The 15,356-nt window shown below is 53.8% G+C and overlaps 8 protein-coding genes across 8 annotated transcripts; 3 read left to right on the plus strand and 5 right to left on the minus strand.

The window, feature by feature from the left end:
- Positions 1-56: 56 nt before the first annotated feature.
- K437DRAFT_180052 (uncharacterized protein) lies at positions 57-1,816 on the minus strand. The gene is made up of 6 exons (XM_013386168.1): positions 1,566-1,816; positions 998-1,488; positions 818-933; positions 631-746; positions 338-554; positions 57-267 (listed from the first exon to the last, which is right to left on the minus strand). The coding sequence occupies exons 1-6, from the start codon at positions 1,660-1,662 to the stop codon at positions 213-215; spliced, it is 1,092 nt and encodes a 363-aa protein (XP_013241622.1). The 5' UTR covers positions 1,663-1,816; the 3' UTR covers positions 57-212.
- Positions 1,817-2,992: 1,176 nt separating this feature from the next.
- On the minus strand, positions 2,993-4,342 carry K437DRAFT_238485 (uncharacterized protein). Its single transcript, XM_013386169.1, has 2 exons — positions 3,997-4,342; positions 2,993-3,909 (listed from the first exon to the last, which is right to left on the minus strand). The coding sequence occupies exons 1-2, from the start codon at positions 4,204-4,206 to the stop codon at positions 3,271-3,273; spliced, it is 849 nt and encodes a 282-aa protein (XP_013241623.1). The 5' UTR covers positions 4,207-4,342; the 3' UTR covers positions 2,993-3,270.
- A 215-nt stretch (positions 4,343-4,557) lies between these two features.
- Positions 4,558-6,011, plus strand: K437DRAFT_180098 (uncharacterized protein). Its single transcript, XM_013386170.1, has 2 exons — positions 4,558-4,974; positions 5,045-6,011. Exons 1-2 carry the CDS (start codon positions 4,593-4,595, stop codon positions 5,713-5,715), a joined length of 1,053 nt encoding a protein of 350 aa, XP_013241624.1. The 5' UTR covers positions 4,558-4,592; the 3' UTR covers positions 5,716-6,011.
- A 115-nt stretch (positions 6,012-6,126) lies between these two features.
- K437DRAFT_238486 (WD40 repeat-like protein) lies at positions 6,127-7,881 on the plus strand. The gene is made up of 5 exons (XM_013386171.1): positions 6,127-6,568; positions 6,633-6,741; positions 6,811-7,201; positions 7,262-7,413; positions 7,478-7,881. Exons 1-5 carry the CDS (start codon positions 6,226-6,228, stop codon positions 7,845-7,847), a joined length of 1,365 nt encoding a protein of 454 aa, XP_013241625.1. The 5' UTR covers positions 6,127-6,225; the 3' UTR covers positions 7,848-7,881.
- K437DRAFT_258398 (uncharacterized protein) lies at positions 7,479-9,141 on the minus strand. The gene is made up of 4 exons (XM_013386172.1): positions 8,912-9,141; positions 8,609-8,831; positions 8,430-8,523; positions 7,479-8,338 (listed from the first exon to the last, which is right to left on the minus strand). Exons 1-4 carry the CDS (start codon positions 8,971-8,973, stop codon positions 7,917-7,919), a joined length of 801 nt encoding a protein of 266 aa, XP_013241626.1. The 5' UTR covers positions 8,974-9,141; the 3' UTR covers positions 7,479-7,916.
- A 136-nt stretch (positions 9,142-9,277) lies between these two features.
- K437DRAFT_258399 (uncharacterized protein) lies at positions 9,278-11,047 on the minus strand. The gene is made up of 3 exons (XM_013386173.1): positions 10,699-11,047; positions 10,139-10,610; positions 9,278-10,053 (listed from the first exon to the last, which is right to left on the minus strand). Exons 1-3 carry the CDS (start codon positions 10,837-10,839, stop codon positions 9,572-9,574), a joined length of 1,095 nt encoding a protein of 364 aa, XP_013241627.1. The 5' UTR covers positions 10,840-11,047; the 3' UTR covers positions 9,278-9,571.
- Positions 11,048-11,364: 317 nt separating this feature from the next.
- Positions 11,365-13,765, plus strand: K437DRAFT_180151 (ALDH-like protein). The gene is made up of 4 exons (XM_013386174.1): positions 11,365-12,019; positions 12,099-13,063; positions 13,130-13,530; positions 13,611-13,765. Exons 1-4 carry the CDS (start codon positions 11,474-11,476, stop codon positions 13,694-13,696), a joined length of 1,998 nt encoding a protein of 665 aa, XP_013241628.1. The 5' UTR covers positions 11,365-11,473; the 3' UTR covers positions 13,697-13,765.
- K437DRAFT_258401 (WD40 repeat-like protein) lies at positions 13,763-15,329 on the minus strand. Its single transcript, XM_013386175.1, has 5 exons — positions 15,025-15,329; positions 14,852-14,944; positions 14,619-14,789; positions 14,251-14,555; positions 13,763-14,191 (listed from the first exon to the last, which is right to left on the minus strand). The coding sequence occupies exons 1-5, from the start codon at positions 15,214-15,216 to the stop codon at positions 13,834-13,836; spliced, it is 1,119 nt and encodes a 372-aa protein (XP_013241629.1). The 5' UTR covers positions 15,217-15,329; the 3' UTR covers positions 13,763-13,833.
- Positions 15,330-15,356: the final 27 nt, after the last annotated feature.

A 15,356-nucleotide genomic window follows, 5' to 3' on the forward strand; every position in this document is an offset into this window, starting at 1 on the left:
CCGCTTGCTGGCGGGCGTAGGAGGAGGCGATGACTTGTGGTTCCAGTAGCCATTTTGTGCATAGGAGGCTGGTGGGTACGCGTACGGAGGTAGGATGCTGTGAGGATGGTGACCGGGAAAATGCCCAACGCCTGCCGTACCCGGGGTCTCGTGGCGCGCCGCGCGCTCTTCGCGTTTCTGGCGGCGTTTCCGGCTTTGTGAACGAAAGAAAGTCAATGTTGAGTTGGCGGCATGAACAATGATGGTGAGAATTGCCAAGCAGAAGAGCTTGAAGGGCAGAAGCGGGGCTTTAATCAGGTCTGAATTCGATAGAGGCTGGACTTCAATTTGTGACCACCTCACCATGCTCTTCCAACTAATGACGTCTACGAAGCCATTGAGGATTTCGGCGAATGTCTCAGCCGCTACCCTTGCTTTTCCAACAACAGTCGGATCGCGGGCCATACACCTTGCCCACGCCTTGCACGCCGAATCTAAGGCTGGCACTGCTCCGTCCGTGCCGCAGCGATTCAGTCGGAACTTTTCGGCACACATTTGAACCTCTGACACCGCGTCTAAAAATATTTACAATGCGAAAGTCACAGGAATCAGCGCCCCTGTCCCGCCGTCGAGATACAGAACATGGCTTACCGAAAGAAGACTCGTGCACTTTGTCGCGGACGTCCTGTGCTATTGTCGATGCGACGCAATAGAGCATATAAAGAAATGCCGCAAGTAAGCTCGCATTGAACGCGAATTGCGCATATCTATGATGGCAGCACGGCGTCAACCATCTCTTCCTACTGCTTTAATACGAGCTCTTCTACAAGGTACCCACCCCAAAAGTATTTCCGGCCAGTCGAGATGACTAAGCTCTTGCTTTGTGACGGCTGGCGGGAGAAAGTAGTTGACCGCACGTGATCCCGCCCAGAGGCTGTGAGCTCCATCCTCAGTCTGAAAAACAGAGCCTGGGTAAGAAAGGGCACACAGTGCACAATTTGGCTTTACGACCACTTACTTCTCCTTCGGATGCCTCTTCCGCTCGCTCTCTTGCTTCTCGGCGCCGCTGCCCAGGCCTGGACATGTGGGAAAGCCGCTGCGACCCCCGTCGTCTCCGCACCCTGGAGACTGCACCCTTTGCAAAGAGTCTGGGCTTCCTGGCGTCGGTCTTGATACCATCATCACTTCCCCTGTGCTTTACTGGAGTTACATCACTCTCTTCGTCTTCCTCACACTCCTGTGAATGCGCTACGTCGCCGGCGTCTGGGCTGGTCGTCTTTGACTCTCCTGCTCGATCTCTGTCCTGTGCTGTCGACCTACTCGGGCCTTCACTGAGTACTAGAGAACGCTCTTGAGAGGCATCTGCCATCTCTGTGTCCAACAGAGAAGTCTCGCCATCGTGCGAAGGAGGCATACTGAAAAGGAAGGGTGCGTCGCTGTACACTGGCCCGGTGGCCCCAAACTCGAACGCTGACGAACGTGCCGAGTCTTTCACGTCTTGTATTCTCCCTAATTAGCGCGAGCAACACGTTTTCATCTCTTCTGTCAGATTCTTCTATTGATGAATCAATGACGTTGATACTCACGTTTCTGTCCCGAGGCCCATGGTGGCAAAGGCTCTGCTGCTGCACCTTCGCCTTCCCAATCCATCGGCGACTCCTTTCCTCGCTCGAACACCCGCATATAATCTTCACGGATGTGCTGATTCGATTCGTCGAAAGGCGCAAATTCTCCAAGACCAGACTAGGTAGATGGCGGCGCAGAAGGTGGTCAACCATGGGTGAGGTCTATAAGATCGTGCGAAAGCATGTCGCAAAACGGATGATGGAAATATGGAACATTGAAGTGCGAATATGGTGCAAGTAATGAGTAGAATTTACACCAAGCCAAATTTACTCGGGTGCGAGTCAGACGTTCTCTCCCACGCAACACGTGGCACGCCCGTCTCCCCGCACGCGTCACGATACTCTCCGTAGATATCGCGTGTGCCGTGGGGGTCACGCACCGGTCCTCGGCCTTCGTGGAGAGGATGGCGATTGGCGTGATGACTGGATGCCTGATCAAATGGAGAGCCCACGTCTCCAAAGAAGTTAAGTCGTCGTGGATTAGGAAGGCACCATCTCCTGCTTGTCACCAAATCGGTCAATTTTGATTGCGACTGGATTCAATGTGTTCATCAACCATCGCCTCGTGACGCATCCGCCACAGGCGCGATTCGCGGGCATTGGCTTCAAAATAGCGCTGCAATCCCCCATCCCTGCTTTTAGGTGCCAAAAATTGTTGAATCGATCAATTGCTGACTTAGGAGCAATGGCGCATTGAACAACTTTTCCCACGGTCGTCGATGCGGCATTCGAGCATTAAAGCGCCTGATGCAAAATCTATAAACGGTACGATGCAGCTGAATGGAGGTTGACATTGATAAGAGCGCATGTACTGGTCACAAAGAGAGTATGGTCTCTTTGAAAGTCGAAAAGGGATGAGAATATCAAAGAGCAATGGATGCTGGGGATGAATAGTAGGTTGATAGAGCCGATGAATGATGAAGGGTTGATAGAGGAGACATGCTGCTCGCCGGTGCAAATTTAGTGTTCACGCCTATTTCTCCTGCGGAGTCGTGGACTGCGGCGAGATCCTGAGTGCACTCTTGGCGCCTTTGTCCGCGTTGACGCCTTTTGTCACGTACAAGAAACGAAGCATTGTTATCTGACATGGCCCTGCGAGTACTTGTAGTTGGTACGCTCTTTCGGCTTCATCGCGCCCTGAAAGTAGCCAAGGCCACTGTAGAAATCGTACTCAACATACTTAGGAGCGAACGCCATCGGATTGCCTGCGGCCACGCATGGCATGCCGACGACGCACGCCTTGGACGACTTAGAGTCGTCGGAAATGGTCAGACACGTTGCCGAGTCTTCCTCCGGACGGATTTGACAGAGGACGGGATCGACGAGACGGTCGGATGGTTGTGGTCATGGATACGGTGAAGCCCTCCGGTGGTAAAAACCCGCGCTTGCTGCAAACTATGCGACTTCACCTCTCAGGCAAGAGCTTAGCGTAAAAGGGTGAAGTAGTGGACGCGAGGCAAAGCTGGATTCAGGTGAATAGCTTCGCTCCGAGCGCTGCAAGACCATGCTCAACGCCGGGATACGCCGCTGTGAAGCACGATTGTTCTTCCGAGCGCCAGGGACACAGTGCCAAGCATGAAGCATCCGAGTGAACGAAATACCAAATACACCCGCACTCGGAATTAGCGAGAACAGATCCGATCCCCAAAGCATTTGCTACTAAAAGTCACCTGTTCTTCACGTGGGGCTCTGGCCTTTTGGAAAAGATGATCTTCTTCCTGACAATGGAAACGACTTCGTAGAATGTCGAGGTCGGTCCAGCTTTGACTTTATCTGCAGTGCTCCGTCGCGCGAGCCCTTCCCGTCGCTGGAGGGGAGAGCTGCCGGGCCTGCTGCTCCAGTCGTCGTCAGTCGCGTGAGTGGGAGATGAAGAAAAGTCCAGTGCGTCTTTAACAGCAGGAGCGCGGATGAGACTGGAGCTTTTGTGATGCTTTTCCAGATATTTGCTTCCGTCGAGCTTCTGTCGCTTCCGCGATATCGACGGTAAATGGGCTGTTCCTGCGCACTCATCTACGTTCGTGGGGTCCGTCTCGGCTTCGCCAGCAGATGCATTGCTCATCAGTGAGTCTGCTCGCACGCGCACGCGACTTGTCCGAGCCCCTCTTCTCGTTGCCTTTGTTATGCCGTCTTGCATTGTCTCCTCCATCACATTCGCTGTGCCTTGGACTTGGTCGCCCTCCTTCTCACCAGAATGTGCTGATTCTTTCCCTGCGCGCCTCTTCTTTTCTAGTACTGCCAGAGGCTTTTGCAGTGAAACGATTTTGCCTTCTAGTCGATGATGCGACACAGTCAGTACTGGGTGCTCCTGGATGGTGATGTGGAAGAAGTGGATACTAGTCAGTCAACTTTTCTGAGTCATGGACGTGGCGTGGCACGTCATAAAAATACGAACCGAGATACCCTTCTCGAAGCTAAGAGTGCCCAGCAATTGCGCTCCTTCTCCACAGTCCTCCAGCCCACTCATTTCTAAAGAGCCTTGCAGCTCGATGAGGACGAGCTCACCATTCGGTGTAAGGCGTGTCAAGGACGAAGGCACATTGTCGCCAAAGGTAGGTGTGGGTCGCCTGCTGCTGCCGTGATTGAGATGGAGATGTATTCGCATCGTGTTTTAGACTGAAAAGCGACTAGAAAAAGTAAGACGGAGTTTCCCAGTTTGAAGGCGCATATCTAGGCGAAAGATCTTTCGACTAAAGCGTAGCGACTGAGGTGCCAGCAAAGGCATGTGAGTTGAAAGGGGGGGGGGACGAACGCAGGTGATGGACTCATAAGGTCGAGTAGTGACGCGGGTTGATTCCCTCGATAAAGCCTCACGTCACGCGGTGGAGTGTTGAGGACGCGTCGCGTCGCACCTATCCAACCTAGGATTCCATGGCAAATGCTTATGCGACGGAGCAAAGATGAGTTAATGGGAAGGTCGAGGCTCGAGGCATGTTATGTAACGACGCGCCTGCTTTCTACACCCTCATTTGTCCTTGATATCTCCCCTCTATGCCCCGCGACGGTGCGCACGGCGTGAAAATGAAGCTCGGGGTTGAAGGTGGCGCTCATCGCGGCACCACAAGTCTTCAAAGTGCAAGCCAGATACTGGCAACTCGCAATGATGACGCACAGCTGCCTGAGAACCTGAGGAGACATGCTAAGACATTCTGTCTTTCCACCGGGTTGGAAGGGCTTGACAAGTCTTTGGGGCTCTGGAAGTCTCCATCAAGCGCTAGAGTGGGTCTCGCACCAGGCTCAGTTCTCGAGGTCATTGGACCCAAAGGGTCAGGGAAATCCAGTCTGGCTGCAGACATTGCCGCACGATGGGCGCTCTCTGCAGCAGAGGTTGACACAAATGGAGCCGAAACACAGCCGTTAGTCTATGTCATTAGTGAGCTGATAGTGATGTTAAGACCTGGCGCTGCTGCCAACGTACTGAGTCTTCTCTCCTCACGCTTCAGATACAGAGGGCGCTTTAGACTGTGAGAAGCTCGTCGCAGCGATCGAGGCGCAACAAGTTCAGGTATCTGCTGCAGAAGGTAGCATGCAGTCTTTAACGGTTGGTGTCTCGCCTCCCAGAGATGCATGCGAATTAGCAATGAAGCGAATCAGGTATGCTCGTTGCACCAGCCTCGTTCAATTTGTCGCAATATTACGCCTCTTCAGCAGCCCGCATTTCGACTTTGACATCTCGCGCCACCCTTTTCCGGCCCTCATCGATAATCCTACGCAATGTCTCATCGTTGTAGACTCAATAGCAGAGTTTCTCCGAGCCAGTTGCATTACCGATGACCAAAAGAAACAAAGGCGGACACTCATGAAGCTTCTGGGCGAGTTCGGAAACACGACACGTACTAGGGGAGCGACTGCAGTCGTCACGAACAGCATGGCGTTCAAGCTAGTGAAAGATTCGACATCGCTTCGCGACGGACGAAGAGGTGTGTTGGTTCCGCAAGTCAATGTCATTAGAGACACGCAACAGGATCAAGGATACCTCGTGGGGCTCCAAAGACGAGGCTCGCGCCAAGGATCAGGCGACGGCGCCGAGATCCGAAAGTGGGAAAGTGCGCTTGGAAGGGACGCCTGCCGCGTGCTCCTTCGCTGGTCAGAGTATCCTGCCTGTGTCAGGTGAGTCAGCCTGCTAATCCGCAAGGCCGGCAAGGGCCTGCAATTGACCAGCACGGTTGTGCTCCAGAGTCGCACATATCCTTCCCCCTCCTTCCTCATCCAAGACGCGGATCTCGGATACACCAACCACACCTCCAGTTTTTTTCTGCATCAAAGATGGCCGCATAGAAGCTATAAGCGGTATTACTATGCAAGAAACGCTACTGTAGTTAGAGTGATACATAGCAGACCTAGGAGATAGCCATTCATTATGTAGCAAATAATCCAATTGTAGCATATTCTCGTCCACATCAATCAGCACGTACAATAGTGTAGAATCTAGATGGACTAAAGTTCTCTTTTGCCGGTTGTGCCTGTCGTTTTGGCAGTCCCTTATTCCATTGGCTTTTGACCCACGGATGACTTTGTACGTGCCTCCGTGTATGAACTCGTTCGCTGTACAGGCTGCCGTTTGCCCTCCGCAGAGCCGCACGGCGTGCCTGAATTCCTGATTGTGAAGGCACTTTTCTTCGCGATGGATGCGGCCGGCCGCGCCCATACTCGGCCATTCCTCCGAGTACCGGAGGTCATCTCGCGGCCCCGACAGGCTGCCCGAAAGCTTGGTTTCCCAGGGACGCCTTATGTCACGCATTGCCGCTCGGCGCCTTCTTCTTCCAATGTCATCGCGGCGAGCGATGATGGGATTCTTCACATCGTGGACAAGACGAATGGTACGGAAGTGTGGACGCACAAGTGGGAACAGGGACGGAAGGTAACGGATCTTTGCACAGCGACTCAAGGATGGGTGACCAGTGGCGAAGCAGGCGTTGTTGGCCTTTGGGACGGGCGGAAAGCCGGGCCGTCGAATCATCTTTCATGTGAGGATATTCGCAAGAATGGAGACTTTTAATAGGATCTGAATTTCTTTCTCTGCTTTTCCAGGCCCGCATAATCGACCTTACTTGTCTGTCGCTGCTCAGACCGCTGGCGCCGGGCCGATCGTTGCAGCGGGGTGCGAGATGTCGGCTGGCGATGCGTACATCGACATATGGTATGTTTGGTCAGCTCATGTTGGGTCGCTCCAAAACTGACGGCACATATGTGGTCCTTTGCATTGTAGGGACCTACGATCACCGGAAGCCCCAATATTCTCCTATGTCGAATCTCACTCAGACGACGTCACCGCCCTTTCTTTCTCTCCTTACAACCCAACGAACCTGTTGAGCGGCGCGCAAGATGGCCTGATTGCAGCATATGACCTTCTGATAGGAGCAGATGAAGACGACGCAGTCATTGCAGTTGGAAACACCGGCGCCAGCTTGGCAAAGATCGGGTGGGGAGGCGCGAAGGCGGGTCTGGGCAAGAACTTCGTCAAAGCAGGGGAAGAAGACAAAATCGACCAGAGCGATATGCAGATCGATGGAGAGAAGCAAGCGAATGAGAGGAAAGGCATTGGTTGCGCCTGGGCCGTATCGGATATGCAGACTGTCAGCATCTGGGATGCGGATAAGGTGCACAAGTTTGGAGTGCCGTGAAGCTCTGGGCTTGAACTGACGCTTTGAACTCCTCAGTTTGATATGATCCTCTCTCCAGAGGACGCTCGGCAACCATACAGCGTTTCTCCCCCTTGGGAAAGTGACTTCGTGATCGATGCATGTGACACATCAGCGATGGGAATTTCTGGGCTTGAAGATGGGGTGATTCTGTTCACTGGAGACCCAGAGTGAGCAGTACCGCCTCCTCTGGCGCAGGAAGAATCACTGACTGACAACACATTGATTTTACAGGGGCGGAGCCGCTATCATCCACATCGCATCTCCGTCTTCACCAACTGCCATACCGCCCGTATGGAGTCTTCTTGGCCTGCTGCCCAAGAGCAGCGAAGTTTGTTCCGGTATGGCGCATAGCGACATTGTACGATGTGTTGACTTCGATGTGTCCACTCGAACCATCACAACTGGTGGGGAGGACGGCAGAATTTGCATCTGGTCACTCGATGGAAGTGAAATTGCAAGGGACGAGGCCGGGAGGCTGACAGCCGCACCGATCGCCGCCCCCGATGCCATCGTAGGCTCCGGCTCTGTGACCGAAGGAGGCAGGGATCGGGGCAGCCTTCTAGCGGGCTCTGGCAAGAAACGATATAAGCCCTACGGCTAATCGGAAGCAAAGACATTCAATACCATGTCGACTGCACACCCTCATGCGTTCATTCTGCTGCCTGCCCTTTTACCGTACCGGAGAGCGCGAGCGTGACCGTGCGCTGACTGTGCGATACGATCTTCCTCGATCCCGCTGGATTCGGGGCTGTCGCGAACCCTGCCGTTTCTGCGGGGCCTTGTGACTGTGCCTGCTCTCATGAGCCTTTTCCATGGGTGATGTTGAACATTGTCTTTCGTTCTGTCTCTGCTTCTCTTTGTCCCGTTCGCGCTTCCAACTGAGCCTTTTGCTACACCTTGGACACAACACCACTTTGACAAGGGCCTGCTTTTGAACTAGCTCGCTGAGGGACAGTTGCGTGGATGATGCGCCGTCTGTCGCTTCTAGATACGTGAAATCGAGCTGATACGTGGTGAGCGCAGGTTGGTCTTGTGACTCGGCGCCGATAGACGGCAGGCGCTTGTGGTGTTTGCATCGGATCCCGCCGCACGCTGTGGAGTGATCAGTTTGGTCGGTGGAACCGAAACCTCAACGTCAGCATTCAGTTTGCTGATGAAGCTGTGTGAGGAACGCTCAGCTCACTGAATTGCCCAATGCCGTCAATCAGCTCGTCCTCTGTTCGCCAGCGGAGGGCGACATTGCCTGACTTGAAGTGTTTCAGATCAATCACGGCGTACTGTATGCCAGATGCATCATCAGCAGACCGTTTCACCGTCCAACAAGGCTTGACTCGGGCGCTTCTAAGCTGTTGCTGATCGTACCTCTTTGTAAAGTTGGTTGTAGTATTTAAGCGCCACCAACTCCTCGTAAGGAAGGTTACTGCTGTTGGGCTTCACGTTGACTTGGGTCAGATCCGCGCCTGCCACATCGTCTTGCCGTAGAAATCGATGATTTTCCCTGAGCACGTCCCAATCTGTTCTACCACGAGCCTTCAGCTCATCCAGATACGCTTTGCCGCCATCTCGCTCGTAGAATGTCCGAACACTGGATGGAATAGAAGGTCGCAGGTAAGTAATGCCCAACGATTTGTCAATCGGATAGGGATGGAGAAAGTAATAGCTCACAAATTCTTTGCCCAGCGCTCGTGCTGCTCGTATTCGTCACTGGCTTTCTGCTTGCTGCTCATTTCGACCTCATTTACCATGTGTTGTAATAAGTTGAATGTGAGATGGATGCGGGGGCTGTGAAATGTTTAAACGGCGAGATCCCCGAAGGCCTAATACGGCTGTTGAAGTGAACCAGTCCTCAGATAGGCTTCTAGGTATATACACACCAGCCACCACCGTCCATTTCAACTATAAGTACAGTTCGGGAGACATCCTCACTTGTGAATCGCGATGCAGCTGGATTGTCTGGGTTCGATGTGTTGACGCTTCAGGACACAATGCAACAACACTGAGATCTGAGGGCTCTGGCAAAATCCTGAATCACCCCAGCCAAGGAGAGCAAATCGATTCGGATTTTTGACTGCATTACATAAAAACAATCGAGCACACAAAAGCGGAGAATATAGCTGCGAGAGGGCGAAAAGCTGGAGAAAGTCAACGCACGGCCACCAGAGAACATGCCGCACACTGAGTTGACTGCATTAGGTTGCGCAGATTTGGAGAAAGGGACATTCATGGCATGAATGGGTGGGTGTGGCATGCGGTGCTCGTTGCGCGGCAGCGTCCATTGCCAAAGCAAGCTCGTTATCAGCGTAGGGTCGCAATTCAAATCACTGGCTAGTACGGTCTCCCTCCATCTCCTGCTGGCATACCGCCGCCGTATGCGCCATAATCGTAGCTTTGCCGAGGCGGCCCACCGTATGCTGGCGGTTGAGCCGGGTAGCCAACCGGCGCAGGTACGCGGTTCTGGTCTGCGAACGGGTTATGGTTTCGCTGATCCAAGTTGTCCCGCCCCGTTGGGCCGCTTCCGTAGCTTCCAGGGATGCCAGGCGCATTGTCATCGTATCTACCGGCTCCGATTGCGCCAGGGCCCGTCCCTGCGCCGGCTCCGTAGCGGCCATCGCCACCTTCGCCATACCGGTGAGAAATTCCGGCATAGTCACCGCGGTCGTCATCTTCGTCCACATCTTCGCCAGTGTACTGTATCGGCTCGAACGCCGAGTCATCGATGGGATGCTGGAAAGGTGGGATGCGCGGGCCATTCTTGCGGCCTACCCGCCAAACTCGGAGGAACAGGACGAGCGTTGCGATCCAGGACACTGAGCGCATAAGAGGCGAAAGGAGTCTGTAAGCGTGTGACTAAAGCGTATAACGCGTGCAATCCGACGGAATCCAATGACGCACATACGAGAAACCAGGCGAACGCCGTCTCCGCCCGCTTGCTAGTGCAAAAGGACCCAAGGGCAGAAATGTAGTCATCTTTGCTTCCTTTCTGCTTGCCGACGCTCGGGTCATTCGCCGGGTTCTTGCATGCAGAGCTCGTGGTAGTAGAGATGGTCTGTACCATAGCACAGAGGCCCGTGATGATGGCCATGATACCATTCAGAATTATGTTGACCCTCCCCTCACGCAACAGGCGCGCGGGTCTTTTGACAGCGTTGAAGCCACTGCGCTCATGAGCGAAAGGAATAGCGGTGACTGCAAATACGACGATGATGTTGAGCAGAGCGATGAACAGCAGGAAGCCAGACAGTCCAGATGGAGCGCCGAGCCATTTAGATTGGAACGAAGAAAGCACGATGGCTACGATGAGGAAGATAAACCCGAGGACGATCTGAACACCACGGGCGATGAGCTCTGAAGTTGGTAAGAAGTCCTTTGAAGCGAACAGCGAGCAACACGTAGAAGCAATTCAGAGGCGCTGCTCATCTCCCGATACTGCGCACTCCCGAAGCAATTCTCACAACAGTGTAGTTGGCCGTGTTGACGGGCCCTTGGCTCCCAATGCCAGTGCCGAATCTGCTCTCTTTTGCCCCACCACTGGGGCCCGCTGCATTCCCGTTCAGCTTGTTTGCCATTCGCTGGAAGCTCATGAAGTATGGCATCTTGGAGCGCGATCACTGATGTCGCTGCCCGTGGTCAGGCGCGCGCGTCAATCTGCGGCAGCGCGGTCAATCGTGCACAGTCCCTTTGAGTCCTTGGCTCCTTGCGCAAGGTGGCCTGGCGGGATCCCTTCGAAGACCTCGATGACGGTGCTGGCGCACAATTATCTCGACGGTAGAGCTGCAGGTGGTGTGTAGCATACATGCTCAACCTTCCATCCAGCAGATGAACGACAAGCAAGTCAACAAGCGATTCCCCTATATACAACAAAGCCTACCAGGCACTGCCGCACTAGCAGGGCACGCGTCGCTCGAGATTCGAGGCGAAACCCGCCGGGCCACAGTGTCGGAACCCGGGAGGTTCAACATACTGGCAGAGGGAGAGCGTGGCATAAGTTGCACAGCACGAAGGCCATGAATTTTCTTACGTAATGAACACTGATATTCTGTCCCCGCACTAGACTCTTGAAGGTCGTTCCAGCTTGCAGGTCTTCCTGCTCGTCTCTCTTTTAGGAGGGGCCGCAAGTGACACCGCACGCTTTTCTCTTCTGGTACGCATCGGATAGAGCGCATTGGCTCGCAACAGGTAGCGGAAAGTTCAACTCTCTGCAGACACTTCACGCCACGTTTTTGCGCCATGTTGAAGGTTGAATCCCCAGCGTCACAGTCATGGGCCGCATACTTTTGGACACAGTTCCATGGAACCGCCTCGCACCAGCAGCTTGTCGAATGGCTTACTAACGTGCAATCGAAGTGGCCAACGTACGAGCCGCTCCTAGTCAATCTCTTGTGCGCGATATTTGGCGTCTGGGTCTCCTTCAAGATATCCTTGCCCCTCAAGAAATGGTTCGACGAGCGTGCGAACCCCATCCGCCTCGAGTGCCCTCTTGCCGCGTGGCCAGGCTACAGTGGTCCAATTTTGGAGGAGCTGTCCATCGAGGCCAAGGACAAGCCAGGAATGATTCAATGCTATGACCCGGCGACAGGTTACCATCTCGGTGATGTACTAGCTGATACCGCTGAGACGATCAATGTGAAAATCGAGTGTGCCGAAGCGGCACAAAAGAAGTGGAAGAAGAGCAGCTGGGCAAAGAGACGGCAGCTGATGAACTCAATCCAAAAATGGATCATCAGTGACTGCGAGACGATCGCTAGAGTTGCTGCCCGTGACACGGGAAAGACGGTGCGTGCCAATAGCCCAGTGTTTCTGAAACTCTGCCGCTTCTGGCTAATATGTCGCATGTTGAAATATCCTTGCATAGGCCGTCGATGCTGCTTTCGGTGAATTGCTGACAACATGTGCTAAGACCGCATGGATCTCAAAGAATGGAGAGAAAGTGCTCACACCGGAGACGCGACCTAACAACCTGCTGCTTGCGCACAAGACTTGCAAGGTCTTCCATGAGCCATATGGCGTTGTCTGCGCCTGTGTCAGCTGGAACTACCCGGCTCACAATGTGCTCGGTCCAATCCTGTCCTCGCTCTTCGCCGGCAATGCTATTGTCATCAAGTCGTCTGAGCTGGTTGCCTGGTCTTCCTCCTGGTTCATCCTCGGCATCCGTGCCTGCCTAGCGTCCTGCAACATCGACCAGAATCTCGTCCAGCTCGTCACCTGCTTCCCAGAGCACGCCGAAGCCCTCACGCAACACCCCAAAATAGCACACATCACCTTCATCGGCAGCGAGACCGTTGGGCGAAAAGTAGCGCAAGCAGCTACGAATGAGCTGACCCCCGTCACTCTCGAGCTGGGCGGAAAGGACCCGGCAATCATCCTGAAAGATGCTAACCTTAAGTACTTCAATTCGACGTTTATGCGTGCCTGCTTCCAAGCGGTCGGTCAGAATTGCATTGGTATCGAGCGCTTTGTCGTATCGGACGCTATTGTCGACAAATTCATCGCAATCATCGAGCCGCGTATTAAAGCCTTGCGGTGTGGATCTTTCCTTGACGATACTCCCTTTGCGCGAGGCTTCGTCGGTGAGCCTCCGCAGTCGGACATAGGGAGGGAAGTCAGCAAAAAGGGCAGCAACACGGTCAAAGAAGGGACTGATCAGCAAGTCGACTGCGGCGCCATGATCTCTGATGCTCGATTCGGGCATCTGGAAGCGCTCATCGAGGATGCCGTCAAGCAAGGTGCAAAGCTGCTCGTCGGAGGCAAGCGCTGGCAACATCCCAAATGGACAAAAGGCCACTACTTTCAACCGACGTTGATCACGAACGTCACACCGTACGTGCGCTGACCGGCCGCTCCCCTTTCGAAAGCCAGAGACTGACCTGGCCTTGTGTGTTCTAGTGACATGATGATCGCCCAAGAGGAGCTCTTTGCTCCTATCTTCCTCGTCCTGCCCTTCAAAGGCGAAGATTGGAAACAAGCCGTGGCAATCGCCAACTCAACGCGATATGGCCTCGGCTCTTCCGTCTTTGGTGGCAACCGTGGCATCTGTGAAAAAGTGGCAGACGGCCTGGACGCAGGCATGGTTAACATCAACGATTTTGCTGTCTCCTACCTGAATCAAGGCTTGCCTTTCGGTGGGGTCAAGAAATCCGGCTATGGGCGTTTCGCAGGTCCAGAGGGTTTGCTGGGCGTCACCACTCCAAAGGTTATCACACGCGACACCTTTTTCAGCATCATCAGGACAGGCATCCCGAGGCCGTTGGACTATCCTTTCAACAACGCTATCACAAGTTGGAACTGTACGTCTTCCAGATTCAGCGGATTGGTTCGAGTTGAAATGCTGACTCGACCGCGTACTTCCCTTTGCTGGTCCTGGCAGTTGTCTGCGGTCTGCTGAAATTTGCATACGGAGAGTCTGACGAGTCTTTCAAAGGGCTCGGCCAGCTCATTTGGAATGCTTGGTAGTGTTGCCAAGCGAGACTTCTACGCAGATTCACAGATCATAGACAAACGGTCTCTCTTGTGCACATAGATATTGCATACATGTGCAACTGAGCTACTGTACAAGTGGCAGCGCTGTCGTGCTTGTTCTGCCTGGGCCATCAATTCTTCTTTGGTCGCCTTTTTACTTCGTCCTCCTTGGTCGCGTGGAGAAAGATCTGATTGGGCTGCGATGGCCCAGCGTACTGGTATCCCTTGTGCCAGTCGTAGCTGACCGCATATGCAAAGATCGATCCGTTGCGGTTGAATGCCGTCGCCGAGATCGGTCCATTTTTGGCTTCAAACGTCTTGAGACGTGTTTTGCTATCTTTATCCCAGAAGTTGATGGTGCCATCGGAGCCTGCCGTTGAGAAGGTGCCTTGGATCGGATGGAAGCTGATAGCATTGACAGAAAAGAGCTGTTGAGGCTCCCTTGGTACTGGCGAGTCCTTCCTGTGACACTTGAACGAGAAGTTGAGACTGTGACGACGGAGGCCATGAGCATTTTGTCTCCATAGCATATGGACACAGAAGCCTACCTTTTGTTTTCCTCCTTGATGTATTGAATGGCAACGCGGCCCTCAATGCTGCCGACGGCGTAGCCGGGCGGGAAAGGCTGCCCTGGCGGGTCGTTCCTCTGGAAGCAGCTGACGACGCGTGTTTGCCACTTAAGCGGGCTGTCGAGTGTCATGATTGGCGATCCTGGGTTAGCTGCGAGATCGAAGACTTGAATCTTTCTCTCCCCTGTCCCTACGACCATGTACTGCCCGCTGACATCCATTGAGTAGCATCTCTCCGCCAGCTGTGCTGTCGCTATTGGTTGCTGTTGCCGCAGGTCCCAGTACTGTTGGAACACAGCATTATGAGCAATCAATCAAGCGTGCGCGACCACTCGACAGCTCCTCACCTTGACTGTCTTGTCCCAACTTCCCGTGGCTACAATGCCGCCGTTCAGATCGATCCACCGCATGGCCTTGATAGGTTGGTCGTGAGCAGCAATTTGCGAGCTTTGCCCAGTATTCACATCAAACATTCGACCAGCTTTGTCCGCCCCGCAAGAAAGGATTTTGGTCCCATCCTGTACTTGGTCGAATTAATTGAGTAAAAGACAAGTCCACGAGCACGAATCGGTGTGCTCACTTTGCTCCACGTCACATCTAGTACCGGCCCCTCGTGATTGTACGTCGCTTTTCCCGATGTACTTCCATTCCCTTCGATGCCGTAGATACGAACCTATAAAGTGGTACTGGGATCAGTGTTCGCTCTGCCTGTGGCGCTGGGGGACCTGCGACCACGGGTTGCACATGACGCACTGAGTTATCCCAGCTCGAAACTGCGAGGAATTCCGCTTGTGGCGAGAAGCTGAGTGCTGAAACACTGTCTGTCGGAGGCTGGGCAACCTCAATATCTTTTACTGCCGGAGCAGGTTGGTTCATGGTCGTCGAACCGACGCCAAAACCCGACGTGCCCCCGAAGGTGTTCGTTGCTGCACCAAAGAGGGACATGATGGCCACTTTCGGCGACAGATCAGCGTGAAAGTCGTGTAGTCGTCTGCGATTTGATAGCCACCAGCGGCGTCCGACGGACGTCTCATAAATGTCGCACTAAAAGATGCCAGAGTCCTTGTGGTGTGTGAGCAAGTGTG

Source organism: Tilletiaria anomala (assembly GCF_000711695.1).
Source record: "Tilletiaria anomala UBC 951 chromosome Unknown K437scaffold_83, whole genome shotgun sequence".
Taxonomy (NCBI): domain Eukaryota; kingdom Fungi; phylum Basidiomycota; class Exobasidiomycetes; order Georgefischeriales; family Tilletiariaceae; genus Tilletiaria; species Tilletiaria anomala.